Below are 24,209 nucleotides of genomic sequence, written 5' to 3'. Positions count from 1 at the left end.
GATCTAAAGATCTTTTGGTCTTGAGTAACGTTCCCTAGCCCCTGAATATTCTTTGAAGCACATACAGAGAATTGGTATGTGAGAATAGATTCTTTCTCTTTCTCAGGCTGAGAAATTGTAATAAGCGAAAGAAATATAAAACAATTGTTATCAGCTGTTTGCTGACAGATTTCCTAAAATGGAACACATTCCTTGTTTAAGGTGAAAGAGGCAGGTTCGGTATGGCTATCACTCATCAGCCTTTAGACAGGCAGGGAAGTAAAACAGCTTCATTTTGCCAGTTTCATTTCCTGGCCTTGGAATCATGGTTTCCAAATGCATCATTCTATCCTCTGCACCACCACATGGCAGAAATTTGAAAAAGCTATGTTTGGTATACTTAGATTCTCTAGAATTAAAGGAGGGCATTTGGTCCCACCCATCTGTGAAATTTACAAAATCAAGCTACTTCCCTAGATCCTATATGGTGCTGAAATATGGGGAACTGGAAACCTAACCTCCCTAGAAGTAATCCAACATAAATTTGCTTGATTACTCCTGGCATTAATCAAGCAGTAATTCAACCCTCTCAGCTTTTCTTAGATTAGAACTGGTACTAATGTCATTAATTAATAATTAATTACTGGCTGAAAATTTTGTTCATTACCCAGTCAGAACTTTTAATAGCATCATATGGGGATATGAATTTTAGATCTTGGAAACTTTTTGCACTGCAATTAGATGCTAAACTTAGATTCTCCGTAGAGTGTGTGTGACACCTTGGCCTACCCGCTGCAAAACATTTACTGAAACAGAGATTGTCCAACCACTGGGTTCAAACTGATTTAGGTTTGTTAGGCACCCTAAAACAGCCCCTTTATATAAGAACATTTTACCCTTCCCTTTAGATCTTCCATCTTATTTTACTGAATTAATGAGTTTTGATTATAGAAAAGCTTTTACTTGGGCACGTTTTGATATGCTACCACTAGCCAGTTTATTAGGACGCTATACACAAATTCCATATCGCGAGAGAGTTTGCTCTTGTGACCAAAAATAAGTGAAGAATTTGGCACATCTAGTGCTCTATTGTCCACTATAAGAGACCTATCACAAAAGATTTATCAACCCTATTTTACAAAAACATTACAGTAATTCTGAACAAGAAAAGCTTAAAATCTTACTTTCCAACAGAGACAAATTTGTAACTTTCTGAATGGCACGGTTTATCTCTACATTGTTAAAAATGGAAACTGTATCCCCTGCCTCTATCAGTTAAGTCAATACTTAGGTACAGTGGTGCCTCGCTTAATGGGCGCTCCATTTAGCGACGAAACCGCATAGCAATCAAGTTTTTGCGATGTTCCCTATGGGGGAAAAATCGCTTTGCGATGATCGGTTCGCTGTTTCGCTTACCGATTATCGCATAGCGATGATTTTCCAACAGCTGATCGGTGGTTCCAAAATGCCCACCGGCTAAAAAAAATGGCCACCCACTGTGTTTTGGGACGGATTCCTCGCTTACCGGGCAGCGAAAATGGAGGATCTTCGCTTAAAGGTGAGTTTTTAGCCCATAGGAATGCATTGAAGGGGTTTCAATGCATTCCTATGGGCTTTTTAAAATCACATAGCGACGAAATTGCTTTGCAGTGATTTTTGCTGCATGGATTAACGTCGCTATGCGAGGCACCACTGTAATTGTATCTTTGGGGTTATTCCCCTCGTGATAAGTGCTTGCTGCTGGCATTGGTTAATGTTTTCCATCTTCCTTTGACCTCTCCTTAGATGTTGAAACTTTGTGCCATAATAGAAATCAACTTGATTTGATTCTAAATGGCTTTTAATATTGTATTGTATTATATTGTAACATACATTATTATATTGTTTATATTGTTTTTATTGTTTTATCCGATGTATGTTGCAATGGACTGTGTGCCACATGATAAACTTATTTTGCTTGCTTGCTTGGTCCTAGGCTCACCTGTAATTCCTTTTCCTCCCCAGATATAGATGAGTGTCGCTTTGGTTACTGTCACCAGCTATGTGCCAATGTACCAGGCTCCTACTCCTGTACGTGTAATCCAGGATTCATCTTGAATGAAGATGGAAGGTCATGTCAAGGTAGTAAAAACATATGAAAAATTATGTTGAATCAGACTCTATCTAGTCCAGCATTTTTTCCCTGCAGTGGCCAACAAGATGCCTTTCAGAAACCAAGCAGAACACAAGAGCAATCCACCTCCCTGTTTGCGTTTCCCAGAAACTGATATGTGAGGAATACTTCCTTGTTACTGGGGCAACATTCAGCCATTGTGACTGGTATCCATTGAAAACTCAGTGTTCAGTATCATGAATTTACCTATTTCTCTTTTAAAACCATTGCTACATTGTGTGGAGGAAAATGCTGTAACTCAGTGGTCCCGAACCTTTTCTGAACCACGGACCAGTTGTGGGGATGGGGTCCATGCGCAGGGGCACCCCCTGCTCGCAGGAGGGTAGGGCACACTCATGGGCAGGCAGGGCGTGCTCGCAGGATGCGCTTACATGGGTGAGCAGGGTGGGCTCGGGTGGGTGTGGCACTCTTGAATGAGCAGATGGGCGTGGCGGGTGAGTGGGACACACTTGCACCCACGTGTGGGTGGAAGGGCCATGCGTTTATGTGGGCATGGGGTGTGTGTGCAGGGGGGCAGATCTGTGACCGCGGCCTGGTCTTGTGAAGGCCACGGGCTGGCAGCGGGCCGCAGGCCGAGGGTTGGGGACCTCTGCTGTAACTGAACTGTCTCAGGTGTGAAGAAGTACTTCCTTTTATCTTTTCTGAACCTATTACCATTCAGCTTGACTGATTATGGTTCTAGTATTATGAAGGAAAGAGAACATGTCTCCCCATTCACTTTTTCCATACCATCAATAATTGCATACCTGTTTGTCATCTTCCCTCTTCTATGGTCTCTTTTCTAAATTAATCTTTCTTACTTTGTTGTTGATTTAACTCCTTTGATCATTCAACCACCAAAGCATTACAATTTAAATGCCAATAGAAATAAAATAAAATAGAAATAAAAATATGTACATCTTGTGTTAACTTGACAGCATAATGCTAGCAAATTAAACGGCACAAACACAAATATATACATTTACAAAATTCTGGATTAAAAACAAAGTACAAACAAATTAAAATGCACAGTGAATTTTTTTTTTAAAAAAAATGAGTCCTTTCAAATGATCATATGGGTCTTTACATAACTTTCCTTAACTTGGGGATAGCTACTGCAAATCTTGTTACTCTGTCTGCTACAATTTTATTAATATCAGACAACAGATAGATAATTTTATTTCTGTTACTTTTATCTGGCATTTCCTCTAGCAAGTTTGATATAAATTTTGTTCTACATTCAAAATATAAAGAGCAATGCATTAAGTAAAGTATATTCTCTTCTACTTGGGCTCCACATATTCAAAAATGCTGTGATATCAGTGTCAGGGTATAGCTCCCTTCCATATAGTGTGATTACATAGTTTGGAATCTTAGTGTAAAAATGCTTTTCTAAGAGGAAGAGCTGATAGTTCGTATAAATAATTCATACATCTATAAGATAATTTCAAAATGTGCAAATAGGGGGAAAATAATGCAATTCTAATCGCATTCCAATTCTGCTGACTATACAAATCCTTCAATTTTTCCTTTACAAATTTGTGAGTCTGTTCCAAAGTTCTTGTTTGTAGGCCTTGTGGAATTAAATCAAAGGCTAGCATTTGTTATTCACAGTTAGCCATCCAGGTGTTTTGACTGTCAGATTTCATTTGTCCCAGAAAACATTTTTTATAACCTTGAATCCTCCATCCTAAACTTAAAGTAATACATTAACCAAGCAACATAGATATAGAACTGTACTGGCATAATCCCCAACTTAGCCGTGATACTAGATGCTTGAATAGATGGAGGCAAACCAAGCAAAACGTTACAAAATTTATTTTGTGCAGTTTTCAAGTTTTTTGTTTTCATAATTCCCCAGCTCCCCCCCCCCCCAAAGTAAGACAATAGTGGGATTACTGTGCCTAAATATACTGTTAAGGGAATTATCAAATTCCCACATTTTGTTCTAGAAAAACTCAAAATTGTCTGTACAGATCTTGTAGCCTTCAAGCTGCCCCTGTCTGCAAAGTATATACTGTACCAAGATAACTAAAATATCTCATTTGTTAAATCACCTGGTTGTCAAGGGGCCACTTATGCTTTAAAATTTAAAGGACACTTTCAAAAAACTATAGCTTTAGTTTTAGCATAATTAATCTGAAGCTATTCCTTATGAAAATTTGTGCTAAAATCTTTCAGCAAGGGCCTATCATATCCTCCCTCAGTCTTCTTTTCTCAAGACTAAACATGCCCATTTCTTTCAGGTTTTCCTCATAGGTTTTGTAGTCCTCAGAGTTTCAGGAACACCACCTGTTTCTGTCCGTTTAATGAAACAAGCAAATATTGTGTGTTTTAGTAGGTAAGCCAATCTTTAAAAGAAATTACTCTTAAAAATTGTTTCCGAGATGTTGAAGTCTTACTTTCAAGACAGCGCCCATCTCTTCAATTCCTTATCTTTTCCAACACGGCTGTTTGACTCCCGTACTGTTTTACTACTACTATTAACTCCAAATCTTATCTTCATGAAATGAAGTTTCTTGCTGTTTATAGTATTGCCAGGCAACTCTACACAGTCCTCAGGTTTGTATTCCTTGGTTGGGTGGTGTTGCATGTCCAAGGCTTCCAGCAGGTTCTCAGCTTCTCACAGCAGAGGAGCCTACAATAGCTTGTCTCCCTTCCACCAGAGTATGGGGAGAAAATTGTGGAGGAGTTTGCTGCAATCGAGGGCTGTACAGTTCTCTGTGGCAACCCTCTTCCTGTAATAAAAGACACTAATAATAGCACCTAAGTTAAAAGTCAAACTTTAAAACTATAAAAAGAAATTAAACAAATAGATAAAATAAAAGCAGAGCTGCTTAGGAGAGTGTGTGCAGCTGCACTCTACAGGAACTAGAAATCACCAAGCTAATCAATCCCAAATGTTGTAAACTTTCCTCCACTCCTTATTAAATCTGGCTCTCTTTTTCTCTGCTTTTTCCGACTCTGTAACAATCCTTCCAAGTGCTGTGACTAAAGCTGAGACAGTATTCCAAAAGTGTTTGCCTCATAGCTTTGTGTAGGGACGCTGTGATATTAGCAGTTTTATTTTTTGTTTCCTTTTCCAACTATGCCCAATGCAGAATTTGCCACACAATGGATCGACATTTTTCTTGAGTTATCAGTCATAACTTAGAGAAGACTTTGTTAGTCAGTCACCATCAGCTCAAATTGCATCTAAGTATATATGTGCATCACATCACATTAGTTTAATTGAACTGACTTTGTCATTTTAACACTCATTTCTTCAGATATACTTTCAGAGCTCTTTTCAATCACTGTTTAACACTCTGAATAGTTTGGTGTCATTAACAAATGTGATCACCTTGCAGGCCATCATAATGCCAGATAGTAAATGGACAAGACAAGTATGAATTCCAATATAGGTCCTTAGAGGACACCATTCTTCCCTCCATTGTAAGAATAGTCCATTTGCCCAAACCCTGTAAGACAGTTATATATGTGTAAAATTAATTAGAGGAGTTAACATGGCTAATAGATGAAGGGTGATCACAAATGCCTCCCTTCGTCCTGGAAAGAGGTGACTAGTGAGGTGCCTCAGGGTTCTATTCTGGGTCCCGTGTTATTCAACATCTTTATCAATGACTTGGACGAAGGAATAGAGAGTATGTTGATTAAATTTGCAGATGATACCAAATCGGCAGGCATTGCTAATTCCCCAGAGGACAGGGTTAAAATTCAAAATGACCTTGATAGTCCTGGGCCAAAACTAACAAATTGAATCTCAACAGGGAGAAATGTAAGGTCCTACACCTAGGCATAAAAAATGAACTGCACAGGTATAGGATGGAAGACACCTGGGTAAACAACAGTACCTGTAAAAGGGATCTAGAGTCTTGGTAGACCACAAACTGAACATGAGTCAGCAGTGTGATGCGGCTGCCAAAAAAGCCAATGCGATTCTTGGTTGCATCAATAGGAGTATAGTGTCTAAATCAAGGGAAGTGATGGTACCACTGTGACGTTCACCCAGTGTCCCCTGCTTGTTTCCCCCAAACCAAGGGTTCACTTTGGCGACGTTCTCTCTTTCCTTCGCTGCCATCAGTGGATTTCCTCTGTCCACACTGTAAAGGAATTTAATCAGACACTTGCTGCAAACAAAACTCGTTTATTAAAAGATATTAGGTTGAATCTGAATCACAGATGTTTTTTAATCATTGTATAGAATCAAAACCATTAAAACCTCATATATTTTGTTACACACTCAATCACCATTTGCTTTATTTATTCACTTTAACCAGATCATCTTTATCAATTCAGACACAGATACTTGCTTTACATCTCTTTACACACACACAAAAACACACACACACACACACGTTTTTATTGAATAAATCATCATACCGTTTCAAAAATTACATAGCAATACATACAAATATAAATGAATGTATGAAATGATAATAAACAAGAATTTTGAAACAAAATTACCTTTAAAACAACTCCCACTGACACTCCAGGTAACCTCTTAGTGGTTATAACTAAGTAATGAACCTCTTTAGTAGCATACCTCATCTAAACAGACCCCTTATCCTGTTTCCTCAGGATTGCTGCTTTTACAGCAAAAATTGCCACTTTACCAGTTAAATGGGGCTTATCACCTTGCAGTAAATAAGTCAAATTTCTCTCATCAGTCCTAGCCCCCCAACACTTCAAACAGGGTGCTAAGTAAAGTTTTCTGATGTTCGCATATAATTGACAATGTAATAGATAATGTGCGAGATCTTCAATTTTTGCTGTCCCACAAATACACATTTTGACTAAACTCTAGGAGGCAGTGGAAGACAGGAGGGCCTGGTGTGCTCTGATCCATGGGGTCATGAAGAGTTGGACACAACTTAACGACTAAACAACAAAAAATACACAGTCTGTTCTGCATGGGAATGCCCTGATATCAGCCTTGTAAGATCCTTGTTTCTATTAGCTCAAAACAGAGGCAGGTAAACATACGAATATCTTTTTTCATTGGTAGGAGCATGTATTTTTCTATCTGAAAAATGCTTTTAGACCTTGCTAGCCATTTCATAGATTGCACTGAAGATAAAGCCACCATATCTTTTTGAGCTCTGATGTCAAACACTCTTTGTTTGAATGCATTTTTGTCATAAGAATTACTTAAACTAATGGCCTGTATACATATTAAAATAATTAATTCAGCTTCTTTGCAATTACATTATCCTCCGTTATGAAAACAAAAAAATGTAGAGCCCTAAATTCATGCATCCGTTAATGGATTTTGCTGCAGACAAGCTATAGTGATTTATTTATTTCTTTTGTAAATAATGAAATTCCTTCTTCTGGTTCTCCAGCTGCAAAATCTTCAAAGCTTTCTGGTTTTTAAGGGTGAGAGGGAATCTCCTAGCAATATTCCCATTAACAGTGAATTTAAGGGTTAAGTGTACAGTTTGCTACAGCAGAATCCTTCATATATTGCCCTTTCCCTCTCATTTCACCCTGCTGCTTTTGGCCAGGTTTTGTTATTATTGAAGCAGTCAGAGTCTTAAAATTAGTAGATAAACAAGGAAGCACCTGCAGGATACATTTCAGTTTTGTTTGCCATATTGGTCTGATTCCAAACAACATGCAGAATCTTTTCAAGATGTCACAGTGGTAAATTGAACTTTTCCAGCCACGAAAGCTTGTTTGCATATTATATTCTGAATATACAATCCCTTGCTGTCATTTGAGGATGGTAGTAGGTAAATGGTGATAGTGGCTTTTCTGTCTCTGTCTTTGTGCTGCTGTCAACTCTGGCTTCATGTTAAAAGACAGGCAGAGCACAGTAAAGCAAGAATGATTCTTACCTGCTACAGGGCGTGGTCATGGCTCGTATATCTTCTTTCCTTGTGTTCCATGTGAAGTGCAGCTTGTACATTTTCCATGAAAACTCTTTACAACATCTTTGGAAAGTGAAAGATTCACAATATTCTATTATTTGCTATCTCAGGAGTCCAATGTCTTAGCGGAGAGACCACAGCTCAGTGGTGAGGCATATGTTTTGCATGCAGAAAGTACCATATTCAGTCCCTGGACTCTCCAGGTTAGATGACCTCCAGTAGCACATTGCTGGCAAGTGCTCTAAGACCCTGGAGAACCATTGCCAATTGAAGCAAAAGCAAAGCAAAGCATGCTGCTTATATACTACCCCATAGCGCTTCAAGCACTCTCTGGGCGGTTTACAAGTTAATTATGCAGGCTACACATTGCCCCCCCCCCCAGCGAGCTGGGTACTCATTTTACCGACCTCGGAAGGATAGAAGGCTGAGTCAACCTTGAGCCGGCTACGTGGGATTTGAACTCCAGGTCATGAGCACAGTTTTGGCTGCAGAACAGCGGTTTAACCACTGTGCCACAAGGCTCAGACAATATTAGAACTAGATGAACAAATCATTTGACTTAATATAAGAGACCTTCCTGTGTTTTCTACCAGACAGGTTTTTGTGCAGTTGAGGACAAGAAGGCAAATCCAGAAACAGAGCTGGTCTGTAGCCATCAGGACTTAGATACTGTAATTGGTCATACCAATGAACAGTTATTTATACAGTTTTAAGTAAGTTGTTGCCTGGGATAGAGAAAGATAGGAATATATAAATACAATCCCATCAGAGTTGTGGAAGGAGGGGTATTCTGATTATTATTCCTTTTTTGTAAACAGATTGCTTAGAAAAATAATAATTTGGTTGTCTTTAAAAACATTTTTTTTACTGCTGTAAGCATTTATTAAGCCAGAAACTTGAGTAAAACCTCTAATATTCTAATTACTCATTTCCCACAGATGTGAATGAATGTACAACAAGCAATCCTTGTGTACAAAACTGTGTGAACACCTATGGCTCTTTCCTTTGCCGTTGTGACCCTGGATATGAATTGGAAGCTGATGGAATCAGTTGTACTGGTAAGTAATTTTCAGTACCATGGCTTTTGCTGGAGGACAGGAACGCCATTTCTCCATACATACTGAAACTCTTTACATTATCACTACGTGGCAGGCAAAAATTATGAAATTGAGAGATTAATAAGAACACCTGATTGGACAAAAAATTGATATATTCTTACAACAAATTAGCCAGAAAGGGGAACCAAATTGAGAAACACATTCACATCTAGATTATCCCTCTGGAGTCAGGTTAAATAATTTCCTTATTTGGGGGGAATCATTAGGGCAAAATGAGGAAGGAAAGTGTCAAGAATATAGGATGTCTGCCCACCACCACCAATGCAAGCATCAGTGCAACCATATTTTTTAAAAACATGGCAGAGTAGCAAAGGTAGTACCTGGAAGAGTGTCTCTCTAAACGGTTGGCGATGAAAGCCAGCAGTGCCTCTGGTTGTCTTATCTGTTTTGTCCTAGACAGTATTGTTGTGAAAAGGCTCTGACCAGATAGACAACATACACATTCCAGAAGATACCACATGCCCATAGTAATTTGTTACATTTGTACCTCAGTTTTCTGCCCCCAAAACATAAAGACATACTGTACATTGTTCTGAAGCACTAAGTGCCATTGCTTCTGCATTATACCATCAGCCAATGCTGCTGGTACTAAAAGTAATTGCTGCTGGTACTAAAAGCAATGCTGCTGGTACTAAAAACGATAATTAATGGGTCTCTTCAGGAGGGCAAGATACCCCTTGCCCTCAAGGAGACACTCATTAGGCCCATTAGGAAGAAACCAAAGTTGGCGACGGATGACATTGGCAATTATAGGCCCATCGCCAATGTTTCTTTCCTTAGCAAAGTGGTTGAGAGGGTGGTGGCAGATCAGCTCCAGGTGCTCTTGGACGAAACAAACACCCTGGACCCATTCCAGTCGGGCTTCAGGCCGTGCTATGGTACAGAGACAGCACTGGTCGCATTGATGGATGACCTGTTGAGGGAGGCCGATAGGGGCAATATGTCCTTGTTGGTCCTCCTCGACATCTTGGCGGCCTTTGATACCGTCGACCACGGTGTCCTCCTGGGGAGGCTCTCTAAGTTGGGAATTGGTGGCCCGGCCCTTGCCTGGCTCCATTCCTTCTTGGAGGACCGTCCCCAGAGAGTTCAGATTGGGGAGAGTGTCTTGGCCCCGTGGAGTCTCAACTGTGGGTTTCCACAGGGGTTGATCATCTCTCCAATGCTGTTTAACATCTATATGTGGCCGCTAGGTGGGGTCATCAGGGAGTGTGGGGCATCATGTCACCAGTATGCTGATGATACACAGCTCTACATCTCCTTTTCATCTACCTCAGTGGATGCCGTCCTGTCCCTTCAGCGCTGCCTGGAGACTGTATTGGAATGGATGCAGTCGAATGGGTTAAGGCTGAACCTGGACAAGACGGAGGTCTTGAAGGTGGGCGGTCCTTCCATCAGTGGTATAGGTAATTCCCTTTCTTTAGGGGGACGACCCTTGCCGCAAAGAGTGAGGTCCGCAGCTTGGGGATACATCTGGACCCGGAGCTCACCATGGAAACCCAGGTGGCGTCCGTGGTCCACTCCACCTATTTTCATCTATGGCGGATTGCCCAGCTGCAACCCTATCTTGATGGGGGGGGCTCACTACTCTAGTCCACGTGCTCGTAATCTCGAGATTAGATCATTGTAATGCACTCTACGTGGGGCTACCTTTGAGGCTGACGTGGAAACTTCAGATGGTCCAGAATGCGGCAGCCAGGCTTCTTAGTGGGGTGAGAAAACACCAACATATCTCCCCCACTCTGGCTGCTTTGCACTGGTTGCCCGTCTGTTTCCGCGTTGACTTCAAAGTGTTAATGATTACATATAAAGCCCTAAATGGTTTGGCACCTCAATATCTGGCAGATCGTCTTCTCCCACCCAGATCTACCCGAATCACCCGACACAGCCAACAGGGACTGCTGAGGGGTCAGACGCCGAGGGAGGCCCAGAAGGAAAAAACAAGAAACCGGGCCTTCTCGGCGGTGGCCCCTTGGCTGTGGAACACCCTCCCTACTGAAATTCGGCTGGTACCCTTGCTGGGCATTTTCAAAAGCCAGTTGAAAACTTGGCTATTCAAGCAGGCCTTCCCTTCAGTCAATTAAGTGATTCTTATTTCTTATTTTTTCTTTTGATCTATGCCATCTTAGAACTGTTTACTTAAAATTAATTAATTGTTAAAATTATAAACTTATGATTTATATTTTATATTGCTTTCTTTTTACCTATGTAATAACTGTGTATATTTTAAATTGTTTTTATTGTATATGTTGTGATCCGCCCAGAATAGACTATGTCTAGATGGGCGGTATATAAATGCAATAAATAAATAAATAAATAAATGTGAGAAAGAGTGGCAAAGTATTCAAGACCTAACTTGCACACATACATATACTGTACAAACTGACTAGCCTGTTGCCATCAGGCACGGTGGAAGACATTGTTCTGTTAATAGTGTTGAAGTGATATTGAACTACCAGACTCTGGATGGCATCGGATAGCAGAAAGACATGCCTTCTAGATGAAAATTAGTTCAGTCATGTGTAGTTGAGAAGCACTTCCAATATGATGGTAGTGACCATAATCACTTCAGTTAATTGCTTTAAGCATACCCATTCTCTTCAGAAATTAACTGTTAGGCATGGGACTTTTGTTTCTTTTGGATTGCAATGCCCGCAGTTCACTAGCAATTCCTTCAGGCAGAATCCCAAAAACTGCACGCCAAAACCAGTAGCTGAATGAGGAACTCCACCTGCATATAGCACTCTGTTTCAATTGTACTGGTCTTTCAAGAAGAAGAAAGCAGCTCCTAATGATGTCCAGGAGTAATGCAAGTCTTCATAGAAGTCTCAAGAGAACAGAGTAGTGGCTTAGCCACTAGATGGGCATGGCAGAAATTTAAAAATAAAATAAATAAATGGCATAGGTAGTTTTTTGAGAAACCTCCTCTATAAAGCTTAGCAGGCAATGAGACTACCTATCCCATGCTCCCTTGATACTCGCAGGGACACTTCCACTTTCCTTCAGAAAAGACCAATATAATGGAATAGAAATCCACACCTTTAAATTACTATTTTTTGCCTGCAGCTCCCAGGATTCTGCCTGGGGGAATTCCTGGTGAATTTTGGGATTCACAGTAAAAATAAAAGCAATTCATGTCACTAGAACAGATAGATCCAATGGTGATGGGAGCAGAGAAATTCTTGAAAAAAATGATTCATTTGAACTGTGTGTGGTATTGGAGGAGAGCTTTACAAATAGCATAAGCCACAAGAAAGACAAACAAGCAGTTTCCAGATTGAATGAAGCTTGAATTCTCACTAGTAGACCTGTAGTTTCATATCATGAGAGGACAAGACTCCTTGGAAAAGACAATAATGCTGAGGAAAACTGAAGGCAATAGGAGAAAGGGAAGGCCTAACATGAGATGGACTGGTTGAATAAAGGAAGCTACAGCCTACAGTTTATAACAGCTGAGCAGGGCTCTCTGAAGGCCGCTCATTCGCATGACTGTCGTAAGTCATAAATAACTTGACAGCACATAATAAGAAGGTGCTTTTGCATTTGCTTCAGTTTTAATACCTTAAGCATTTATTTTCATTTGAAAATGACTAGTTAAGCTTGTTTGTGTTCTGAAAAGGTCTCCTGTGCCTCATTAAATGAGAGTCCACTCAAGCTCTTGGAAAAATAACTCTAGTTTTCTTGATTTACTATAAACAGATGCAACATTTCCTGGCTGACAGTGAAAAAGAACATATGGTGCTTAGGCCAGTTTGAAAATAAAATGGACATTACAGACCCAATATCTGAAAAGGAGCAGCTGCCTTCTGACCTCTGAATCTTGATCTCAAACAGTAGCACCTTTTCTATGGGCATCCTACACACTTATTTTTGGCATGTAGTCTGAGGATCAGGTCCTCAGTGTTCTTAACGTGGCACTAAATAGTTATGAACATTGCTAGATATGTTCCTTTGTCTAGAATGTGAGTTAGCAGAAATTTGTGGGATGCAGAAATATATGAGTTGAAGTGTGTTGGTGGTAGAATTAGACTATTTAAATACTAAACTATCTTTATTTTTGTTTTGCCTGAAATTACTTCAAACTATGCAAATATTTTTTTAAAAAATCTTCACCTATACGCTTACTATTTTTTAAAGAGCATGCTTTTTAATCTGTGTATCTCTTTTGCCTCCACCTAATAGGACAGGAAGGAATTAATTAAAAGTCATTCTCTTGGCTACAGTGCTCATGGTGTGGTATGCTGATAAATACAAACTTGCATAGAAAAAGCAGATTTCTTTTTGTTTTTTAATTACTGGAAAGTAAACATTTGCTAATAAGACTTAGAAGGCTCAAGAAGAAAGTTTATTCTTTTGGCCTCCTCTATCCTCTAGTTTCTGTCAGAAGTTGGTATCTGGGAATAAAAACAGCATTTTTTTCTCTCTTTAATTTGGCCCTGCACCAGAATGGGCTTCTTTAGAAACTAAAGTTTATGTAATTTTTCTCCTCACATGTATCAATTAAAATATATTTAAATTTGGTTTCAATCAAAGTTTAGGAAGACTCCTAAGTTACACCAACATTATGGAATCTTTTACTGGAATAGCATCTGTAGTAGGCTGATCATAATTTACTGCCATTGTTTATATGTTCTTGATATGATATGGAGTGGGAAGTGTTTACCCTGGGACAAGAAGGCATCAAAATCCTTTATTAAGAATGAGGAGGGCATTTTATTCACATAGGCTAACATAGGCTAACAGTGACAGAGGTGAACATATGAAGTCTAAGTGGTTTGTGTGTAGTGCTCCAGATCCGAGTAGGAGGAAGAAAGAAAGAAAGAAAGGCAGCTTGCATCTAACCTATAGAAACAATGGTATAGGTAATTATATATGATGAACAATAATGTACAGCAGTGCCTTGACTTACGAACTTAATTGGTTCCGGAACTCTGGTCGTAACTCAAAATGGTCACATTTCCCATTGAAATACATTGAAATGTAATTAATCTGTTCTGGGCAAAGAAAAAAAATTCATCGAAAAGAAAAAAATCACTGCAAGACCCATCAGAAACACATTAATCTGTTCCAGCTAAAGGGGGGGGGAAGCAAACAAAGCATGTAAGACCCATTGGAAATGCAAAAAAGCAAAGCAGAAAGCAACTGAAGCGTGCAGGACCCATTGGAAATGCAAAAAAGCAAAGCAGAAAGCAAGTGAAGCATGCAAGACCCATTGGAAATGCAAAAAAGCAAAGCAGAAAGCAAGCAAAGCATGCAAGACCCATCGGAAATGCAAAAAATGCAAAGCAGAAAGCAAGTGAAGCGTGCAGGGCCCATTGGAAATGCAAAAAAAAAGCAAAGCAGAAAGCAAGCAAGCCCCACAAGACTTATCGGAAATGGGGGTAAAAAAAACAAAAAGCAAAAAACCGCCCAAGACCCATCAGAAATGGGGGGGGAGAACCCAAAAAGCAAACAACCCCTCAAGACCCATCGGAAATGGGAAAAAAACCCAAAAAGCAAAGAATCCCCCCCAAGACCCATCACAATATAGAAACATAACCCCCCAGCCCAAAGCCATGCTGCAAAACCCACCGAGAAGTAGAAAGCAGCATCTTACTTTACTAGGCAGTCCAAAGCTTCCTCCGATCGCACTCATTCTAACCGTTGGGGCAAAAGAGCTACAAAGAAGCAGCCTCTTCGCCTACCAAAGGTTAGCAATTTGAATTTCCCACCTTTTTCCCCTGCCTTTTTCTGTTCATAACTGGAGGCTCTGGCCGCAAGTCGAAGCAAAATTTTGTGGCCGGAGCTGGAAGTAACTCAAAATGTTCGTAAGTCGGGATGTTCGTAAGTTGAGGCACCACTGTATAAGGTTACCAAGACAGCTAATGGATGTAATGGCTATGCTCTTTTCAAGCAGGATGATTTACATTTCTGAGATTGATTATAATTTAAGATATACCCTGCCCCTAATGATATGAGAATCCTAAATAGTGAGAAAATGTCATCATGCTAGCCTTATAGAAAATGTCAGGTGAGAAATATGGGTTGGAACCATTACTGATGTTGACTAGTAATTATCAGAGAAGAACCTATCACAAATGAAGTATTAACCTTTCATAATTCTAAATTTGCAGATATGGACGAATGCAGCTTTTCAGAATTTCTATGTCAGCACGAATGTGTCAATCAGCCAGGCAGTTATTACTGCTTCTGCCCTGCTGGTTACGTCCTTCTTGATGATACCCGATGCCAGGGTGAGAATATTTACCAAGTTGTGATTTTGGAAAACAAACAGAAACTGTATTAGTCCCCTTTTTTGGGAAAAAAGGAATAGTTAATAAAATAAAGCATGATCATACTTTGCAAAGTAAAATCTAAGCAATGGTACAAATTGTATTGTAAGCAATACGCATTTGGAGCTGTTTTGAACTGTCTGAGCAGTATCATTAAATTTAATGGGCTTTCTGGCCTATGCAACCATTCTCCAGGGCAACAAAAGGTTACAAAACAGGTCCCATGCTATTCTCATTTTCCCCTCCAACAGTGAAGTGGCAAATGTCCCAGTGACCTTATCAGACAAAGTTGACTCTGTACAAAACATGGTGTTGTTTACTACTGAGCATTGAACAGCAGTGAATGCATTAAAATACTTGACCAAGTAACCATGTTTCAAGTCAAGGATGCTGTTCTTCTGTGTGTATCCATTTCCCTTTGGCAAGTGTAATTGGAAACAAATGTCGAATGACTTGCTGTTGGCAGAGCCAAACTGTTGTACAGCAACTTTCTTTTCAAAAGATTTTCCATCCCTTGTGCTCTCTACAGGATTTAACCTGGTATATATATAACACTAATCTGCTTTCTTTAAATATCAGTGTGGATTTGTGTGCCAGAGGTTCTTCCATGTTCAATGTTAAGACTACACCTATCAAGAGATCAAGACCAGAAAGTCTCCCTTCCTTTTTCAAGAAGCAATGCTGCCTATATAGATGTCATGAGGCATTGTGAAGTAGCTCCCTCTTCTCACTTTTTAATTCCGTGCCTGAAACCAATAGGGGGTGCCATATTTTAGTAAGCTTATCTACTTATATTTCTTCTTCAAGCGGTCTAACCTGTGTGGTCAGTTTCTCCATTAATGCTATTGTCCAAACCCTATCTAGGTATCTGTGGAAGGAAAACCCTTGAGCATTTTTACAAGTATGAGCAATTTCAGTTCTTGCTGCTCCTGTGAGGATCGCCACCAATTTTTTAATCTGATAAATTCCCTTCAGTAAATAATGAAAACAATAATAAGGTTTCATTGGGAATTATTTTTTGTTGTGTTACTTTTTCTAACCATATTATTACCTCATGCCACAATGGTTCCACTTTCGAACAGGAAATCATATATGTTCTAATGACCTATTTTTTGTTTAAGCTCTTATCTGGTATAATCTTATTTATTTTATGAAGTTTTGTAGGACATAAATGCCCTATGAACTGTTTTTAACACCATTTGCTTAGATTTAGCCAATATTGATTTATACAGTTGTCCAAGTTTTTTCTGCTATATTAATATTTAAATTTGTTTCTCAAACTGTTTTTGTTCCCATATAATTACTGTACCATATTCTTTATTAACAATATTTTTATAAATGGTTGAAATTAATCCTCCTTTTTAATTAAAATCTTCTATTCAATAGTTTTCTAATGCTGCAAGTGCTCTAATAAGACCTGAGGTATTACACAATTCATTTGCAAAAATGTTTATTATGAATTAGTTGAAACCAATTACTTATTATTTGACTAGATTTTTCTCATAATTAATTGAAATTACATAGGTCTCTAATTTTATAGATTCCAGTTTCCTTCGAATGTTTAGACTGTGCATATTTGTCTTGAAATGTAAATTCAGGGGGTTCCAAAAAGGGATATAATAAAGATATAAGGGGAGCAAGAATTTTTGTATATTTACACCACATTTGAATTGCTTCACTAGAAATAGAGTTCTGTATTTGAACCCTATTCCTTGGCATATTTGATGCATATAAATAAAAATTAATCACCTGCGCCTCCCCTGATACATTTGGATTTTTAAAAGGGAAACAGTTCAGACAGCAGACATATTTGCTGATTTCACACACACACACACACACACACACACACACACACACACACACACACACACACACACACACACACACACACACACACACACACACACACACACACACACACACACACACCAATATATAGATGGAAGAACAAGCACATACTCTGTATGTTTGTTGTATTATCACTTCTCTGCCCACCAGGCCCTCTAAAGCAGTGGTCCCCAACCTTGGGCCTCCAGATGGTCTTGGACTACAACTCCCAGTAGCCTTCACCACCACCTTTGCTGGCCAGGATTTCTGGGAGTTGAAGTCCAAGAACATCTGGAGGCCAGGTTGGGGACCACTGCTCTAAAGCATTGTACAATACAATACATAAGACATTATTTTAATACAGTACAGTCAGCCAAACTCAAAAGACAGTTTTAAGAACCAAAGACCAGTTCGGAAAATCCAGTTTTAACTGCCTACCAGAAGTTGATCATTAAACTAGCACCACTTCCTTAAAAAAAATAGCCTCAACTTCTAGTATCTCTTTTTCCAGCCTCTCAGGAAACTGTCCTTCCTTGCTAAGCACAATGCATCTGAGCAGAATATTCTCTCTGTATATTTAAGCCCTGTTTTCATTTCCATCCTTGTTGGTAGATGTACACTGGCTGTAATAAGGTATTCATCACCATGGAACAGATTTCCACCATCAGTGCACAACTCAACGTCCAATTAGTGCACAAGTATACACTGGATTCCCAGTATGATATAGCGGATAGACTAGAACTCTGGAGAACAGGGTTTGATTCCCCACTTAGCTATGAAAACTCACTGGGGGAATGGAACTGGTAAAACCACTCCTTAAATATCCCACTTACCTTGAAAGCCCTGTTAGAGTCACTGTACATTGGTTCTGACTTGACAGCACAGAACACACATATAAACAAGGCTGAAATCCAGCTGCTTAGTGTAGTAAATCACAACAGGTATAGGCCTGTTGAATAAGTGGGGCTTTCTTTCTTTCTTTCTTTCTTTCTTTCTTTCTTTCTTTCTTTCTTTCTTTCTTTATTTATTTATTTATTTATTTATTTATTTATTTATTTATTTATTTATAAATACCCCACCTTTCTCCTCAAAAGGACCGAAGGCCGCTTACAAACAATATAAAAAATAGAAAAACAAACAAAAGCAAAAAAAGAAAACAATGAATCATACGCAGAGACATATAACTAGATATATGAACACCAGCAGCCCAACTCTTAAACAGTCACTGAGAAAAAGCCTATCTAAACAGAAAAGTATTGGCTGTCTGTGAAAGGATAGCAAAGAGGGGGCCAGTCTAATTTCCCATAGGAGGGAGTTCCATAGCTTGAGAGCAGAGATAGAGAAGGCCCTCTGTCATGTCCACATCAAACACACCTATGAGAATGGCAGGACAGAGAGAAAGGCTTTCCTCGGTAGCTGTAGCTATAGTTGTTTAGGGTTTTCTAAATCAGAATCAGCACTTCATATTGTATCTGGAAACAGATTGGCAGCCAGTGGAGCTGTTGTAACAAGATTTATGTGATCCCTGTAAACAAGCCTAGTTAATAATCTGACTGTGGCATTTTCAATATGCTATAATTTCTGAACACTTTCCAAAGGCATCCCCATGTACAGTGTGTTACTGTAAGGCAGTGACACACTAAGGCATGTGTTACTGTGGCTAGGTCAGACATTTCCAGAATGGAAATACTAGACCACTACTTCAACTATCATTCCTGGCTACTGGAGAGGCTTAGGGACAAATCTAGAAGCACACCCAAACTGTAGACCTGTGTTTCAGAAAGAGTGTGACCTCTTTCAGCACAGGTTGAAACCGTATTCTTTGATCTGCTCCTCAACTGACCAGGACCACCTCTGTTTTGTCTGGATGAAGCTTCAGTTTATTCACTTTGATCCAGTCCAGTACTGATACCAGACAATGATTTTGAATCAAAACAGCTTCCTTGGAATTAGATGGAAATAAGATATAAGAGTTGGACGTCACCCTCATATTGTTGACTGTGAACCCCCAAAACCTGGACAACCTCTATCACCAGCATCATCTATATGTTAAATGGCATGAACAGAAGTCTGAGGAACACCACAGGCCAAGGGCAAGGCACCAAATAATATATTTGCGAAGGCTTTCAGGGCCGGGATCTAATGGCTGTTGTGGGTTTTTCGGGCTCTTTGGCCGTGTTCTGAAGGTTGTTCCTCCTAATGTTTTGCCAGTCTCTGTGGCCGGCATCTTCAGAGGAGTGCTGTCCTCTGAAAATGCCGGCCACAGAGACTAGCGAAAAGTTAGGAAGAACAACCTTCAGAACATGGCCAAAGAGCCCGAAAAACCCACAACAACCATCAAATAATAGTCCACCAGCACTGCCTTCTGAGTTCTCACATCCAGGAAGGACTAGAGCTACTGTAGAACATTGCATCCAAGTTCCATCCCATAGAGATGAGCCAGAAGAATACCATGATCAATAGTGCTGAAAGCTACTGAAAAGTCCAGCAGCACCAAGAGGGACATACTTCCCCTACTGAGATACTGGGATAAGTCATCCACCAAGCTGACCAAAGCTGTCTCTGTTCTTTATTGCTTTAGCAGGCCTACTGTAGTTGTGTTTTACTAAGCAAAGCAACAGAATTTCAACCAACAAAGTAAAAGCAGACTTGTGTTCAGTTAATGTATTTTGCATAACACTGTGGGATAAATTAGGTTCAGATAATATAATGAGGAGGTATCTGGCTGTAGAGCCAGAGTTTGATTCCAAGCTGTCTCTCCCAGCAGTACAGCCAGCCTGACTGCCTTTGAAGAAGTTGGTATTAAACCACTTTTAAGTACTGTACTTTTTACTTTGAAAACCCAGGAAAGGGTAGCCATGTTAGAACTGATTTGACAGCATGCTATCATCGCCAACAACATTATCATCATCATCATCTGCATTGTGGATTTCACAATGACTGGGCATTCATATCTACATATCTAATGCTCTCTATTTACTACACCTTGTGTATTACATCTAGAGAAGTATCTTGAAGAAACTTAAGGTTTATTTATATTAATCATTTTATCTGTCACTTTAAATGAAAAAAATGTGCTTTATATTTTATGAAAGTATACTATTTGATTTTTTTTAAAGATGTTAATGAATGTGAGGTTGGAAACCACACTTGTACCTTGCAGCAAACTTGTTTCAATATCCAAGGAGGATTCAAATGCCTAGACCCAGTAAGATGTGAGGATCCCTATATCTTGATCAGTGAAAAGTGAGTAATATATTTTAAAAGTGCAAAGGTATTTGTCTTCATGGGGTGGATGGTTATTTCATTGTAACAGCTGCTGTTAGCTATGTACTACATAATCCTGATTTAGGGCTTCTTCTCACGTTAATATATTTAGTATACAATGAGAAAATGCAAGACAGATGATTTTTTTAAAAAACATGTATATCACATAACTGTACTTGTTAGATTGTATTTGTCTTCAGTGTGGAAGGGATTGTCACTCTAGAATTGGCCTTCTCAGCCACACTAGACGCTGTTCCAAGTCCTCCATACAGAGCACGTTACCATAGTCTCTCGAGACTGAAGAATGCCTAATCTAAATCTAACTTGTTAGAAATTTAAGATTGGCTATGGATACTTCTCAAGTGAAATGTACATGGCAAATTCAAGTTTTGTTTTCATAATATGTACAGTACGTAAAACTGTTTATATCTTAAATAATGAATGAGACACAAATCTTATGACAGACATCCATCCCTATACTGGTATTTTCAATATACAACATACAATTAGCACTTGGCATTTTATTTGCATTAGCCATATGTCCTAGCAAGATGAATATAAAATTTGCAAAGATATAAAGTCAACATATTAAAATCAAGATAATAAATGCATATACATCAGACATTAATATCTATGTCAAAATTGAACAAGCAGATCAATTTTACTATTTTTATGTTACTATTTTAAAATCATATTTGACCTAATTTTATTTTCTGCTGCTAAAAATTTAGCTGACTGTACTGTCACCTGTTTATCTGGGTCTGCAAGAAGAAAAGATACATAACTTAACTAGCAAGGGGCACCTCTCTATAGAAAGAGCAAAACAGTAATACATGGGCAAGCATTTCAGCAGCACCTCCAAATAGGAATATGTCATTTTGTAATGGAATTCCTCTGAAATGACCCTCAACTGGCACTGAAGGCACGGCATTAGGTTTTGCATATTAAAACACCCTTCTATATTTTGGAGATAACGGCACAATGCAAATATTGTGCCACTGATTTTGGACAACTTGTCATGGAGCAGTAATACCAAGAATATTATTTATTTGTGGCAGACAAATTATTTTGGTGTTCAGTATACAATATGTTTATCAATGTAAAGCTTGTGGATCTTCCATGACTTTCATAATACAATACGCCCAGTCTATTCCATTAGAACATCGCACTTCAGGTCAGTTCCCTCCTAGTTCTGTAGAAATTATCAACAGCAAAAATATACTAACGTGAAAAGAAACCCTAAACCCTAACCCTAACAATAGGGTTAGGGTTAGAGTTAGGGTTAGGGTTACTGCTACAGTAGTCTGCACATTGTAAAGGTCTATGGCCGGAAACAATAAAGTTTATATGTATGTTACAGAGCAAGGATTTTTGTAGTTATATAGTCAACATATTGTGGCAAAATAGTAGCACCTTCTCAGCTGCATTCAGCAGCCTCTATGAGCTTGGTTTCTCCAAAATACAGGCTGCTTGAACACTTTTAAGTAAGATGAACAGTAGTTGATGTACACAACTGAAGAGAGCTGTATTTTCACTATTTTATTTAACACTAACAGGGTAACAGAGATAAAACATGATTCCTTGCCAGATCACCAGGTGGCAGGAGACTCAGCTATATGTACTGTATAATTCTGCTCGGAAAAAATGTTTATGAAGCAATGAGAATATTTGACATTAATCATAGTGCCAAGTATACTCCAGTAATCCATTCAAATATTTTAGAGTACTTTTTAAAAACTTCAAACTGTTTCATAAAGAATGTTAATGGTACATTGATTTATTGATTTAGTTTAATAATTTCTTTATTGATTTAGATTAATAGTTATGTAAAGTTTTTCAGACTGCTCTACATAATGGTGTTCCCTGCCTACAAAATTAAATTCCACATATCAAAACAAATAAGCAAAGATTTCAGCCAAATAACAAGGTAGACACCAGGATCAAAAAAATAAAAAATAAAAAATCAAATAATCTGAAGAAAGCACCTATCTAGATTCAAATAATGTATCTGACACAAGAAATCGAATAATAAATTATGTTTGTGTATTACTGTAGGTTAGATAAACTATGGGATATCATTTGATTTGAGATAAAATAAAGTCATGCTGCTTACCTGTAACTATAGTTCTGAAATTGACTTTTTTATTATTAAAGGCTTCCTCCTCATTCTGAGGCTTGCAAGGTCTTCCCTAAGGCAAAAGAGAGCCCTAGGAAGCCTCAAAACCAATAGGATTGGTTTACATTAATTGTTTAAATTTATGTAAACTAATTAATTAATTAATTAATTAATTAATTCTGACACAAGATCCAGTTTATGCCAGTCTAAATTTATGCAACAGGATTTTGCACATTAAAATATAATGTTCTTTCAGGTGTTTTTTGTTTTTATTTTAGTCTGGTTAAGCCACATGGTCATTATCAGGGCTGTTTCTTCCTCCATGGCTCTGCTGAGACAAGCTGAAATGCAAGATGTTATGTGAGCTCACAGATGACTGCCTCAAGAATGTATATCTCGAGCATTCCAACAACTGCTCTGCTCATGCACAGTTCATGATGGTTCATGGCTCATGGTCTCCACAAACCATGAACCATGCCAGTTTTACAAAAAAAAGACCCTTTCATGGTTCATTCAGTTCCAGCCCATCTCTAAATAAATGTGCTCAAACTGAATGGTTTGGTGCCCATTATTATGTGATGATAAGGACTCGTTTAGAAAGCCATATGCCAGAATGAATTTGCGAGCCTTTAAAATGGTTAATCAGAAGTAAATCCAAATGAGAATGATAGGACATCTGCTGAGTTCTAACTATGTGTAGCTTTCTCAAACTCCTGGATGTGTTTGATTAAACCTCCAATAATCTCCAGCCACCTTAAAAGATGGGAATTGTAATCAGGTTACAGAATGTTAATGTACTGTATATGGGTCTGAAGTTGTGATAGGACTTTTTGCTGTTAATTATAATAGCAATAACAGCAGTAAGAATGACACTATTACGTATTTTTGTTCTGCCAGCCACTGTATGTGTCCAGCTGAAAATCCTGGTTGCAGAGACCAGCCATTCACCATTTTGTATAGAGACATGGATGTATCAGGACGCACAGTGCCCTCTGATATATTTCAAATGCAAGCCACGTCCCGCTATCCTGGTGCTTATTACATCTTCCAGATCAAGTCAGGAAATGAAGGCAGAGAATTCTACATGCGGGTAGGTGGGATTTTGTAACAGGATCTTATACTTTTCAATTCATATATGTAATTTTAGACAATCTTTCTTCATTTTTAATATTGTATTGTCTAAAGCATAAAACCATGCTATTTGTAATGAGGGCTATGGCACTCACAGCTTCTGTAGCCAAGTACTGTGAAATTTTCATGGTATAGTTGCATTATGAGCCATCAAGTTGGAACCAACTTATAGGGACCCGATAGGGCTTTCCCTATTTGAGATATTTAAGGTGCATTTTTACCAGTTCTGCATACCAATGAGCTTCCATGGTCTAACAGGGATTCAGACTACAGCCTCCTGAGTCCTAGTCGGTCACTCCACCGATCACACCACAATGGGTATCATGAATACAATACAGGCTTGCAAATATTAATAAAATGAATAGCTCTCAACATAGAGCTTGCTTCATGCTAATACATGTTTATTCAGAAGTAAATCCCAATGAGTTCCAAGTAAGCATGTGTGAGATTATAGTCCAATCACATACGTTGTACTAA

The 24,209-nt window shown here is 38.8% G+C and overlaps 1 protein-coding gene across 1 annotated transcript in view; it reads left to right on the top strand.

Moving 5' to 3' along the window:
• Window positions 1-24,209, top strand: part of FBLN5 (fibulin 5) — an 89,881-nt gene that overhangs the window by 57,378 nt on the left and 8,294 nt on the right. Inside the window, exons 6-10 of the mRNA XM_020802240.3 lie at window positions 1,984-2,100; window positions 8,943-9,062; window positions 15,233-15,352; window positions 20,338-20,464; window positions 23,499-23,691. Coding sequence (XP_020657899.1) covers window positions 1,984-2,100; window positions 8,943-9,062; window positions 15,233-15,352; window positions 20,338-20,464; window positions 23,499-23,691 — 677 coding nt within the window. The remainder of the gene's footprint in view (window positions 1-1,983; window positions 2,101-8,942; window positions 9,063-15,232; window positions 15,353-20,337; window positions 20,465-23,498; window positions 23,692-24,209) is intronic.

The sequence above is a fragment of the Pogona vitticeps genome, chromosome 1 (genome assembly GCF_051106095.1).
Source record: "Pogona vitticeps strain Pit_001003342236 chromosome 1, PviZW2.1, whole genome shotgun sequence".
Lineage (NCBI taxonomy): Eukaryota > Metazoa > Chordata > Lepidosauria > Squamata > Agamidae > Pogona > Pogona vitticeps.
Note: the sequence above shows the minus strand (reverse complement) of the source record. Positions and strands in the feature narration are given on the sequence as shown.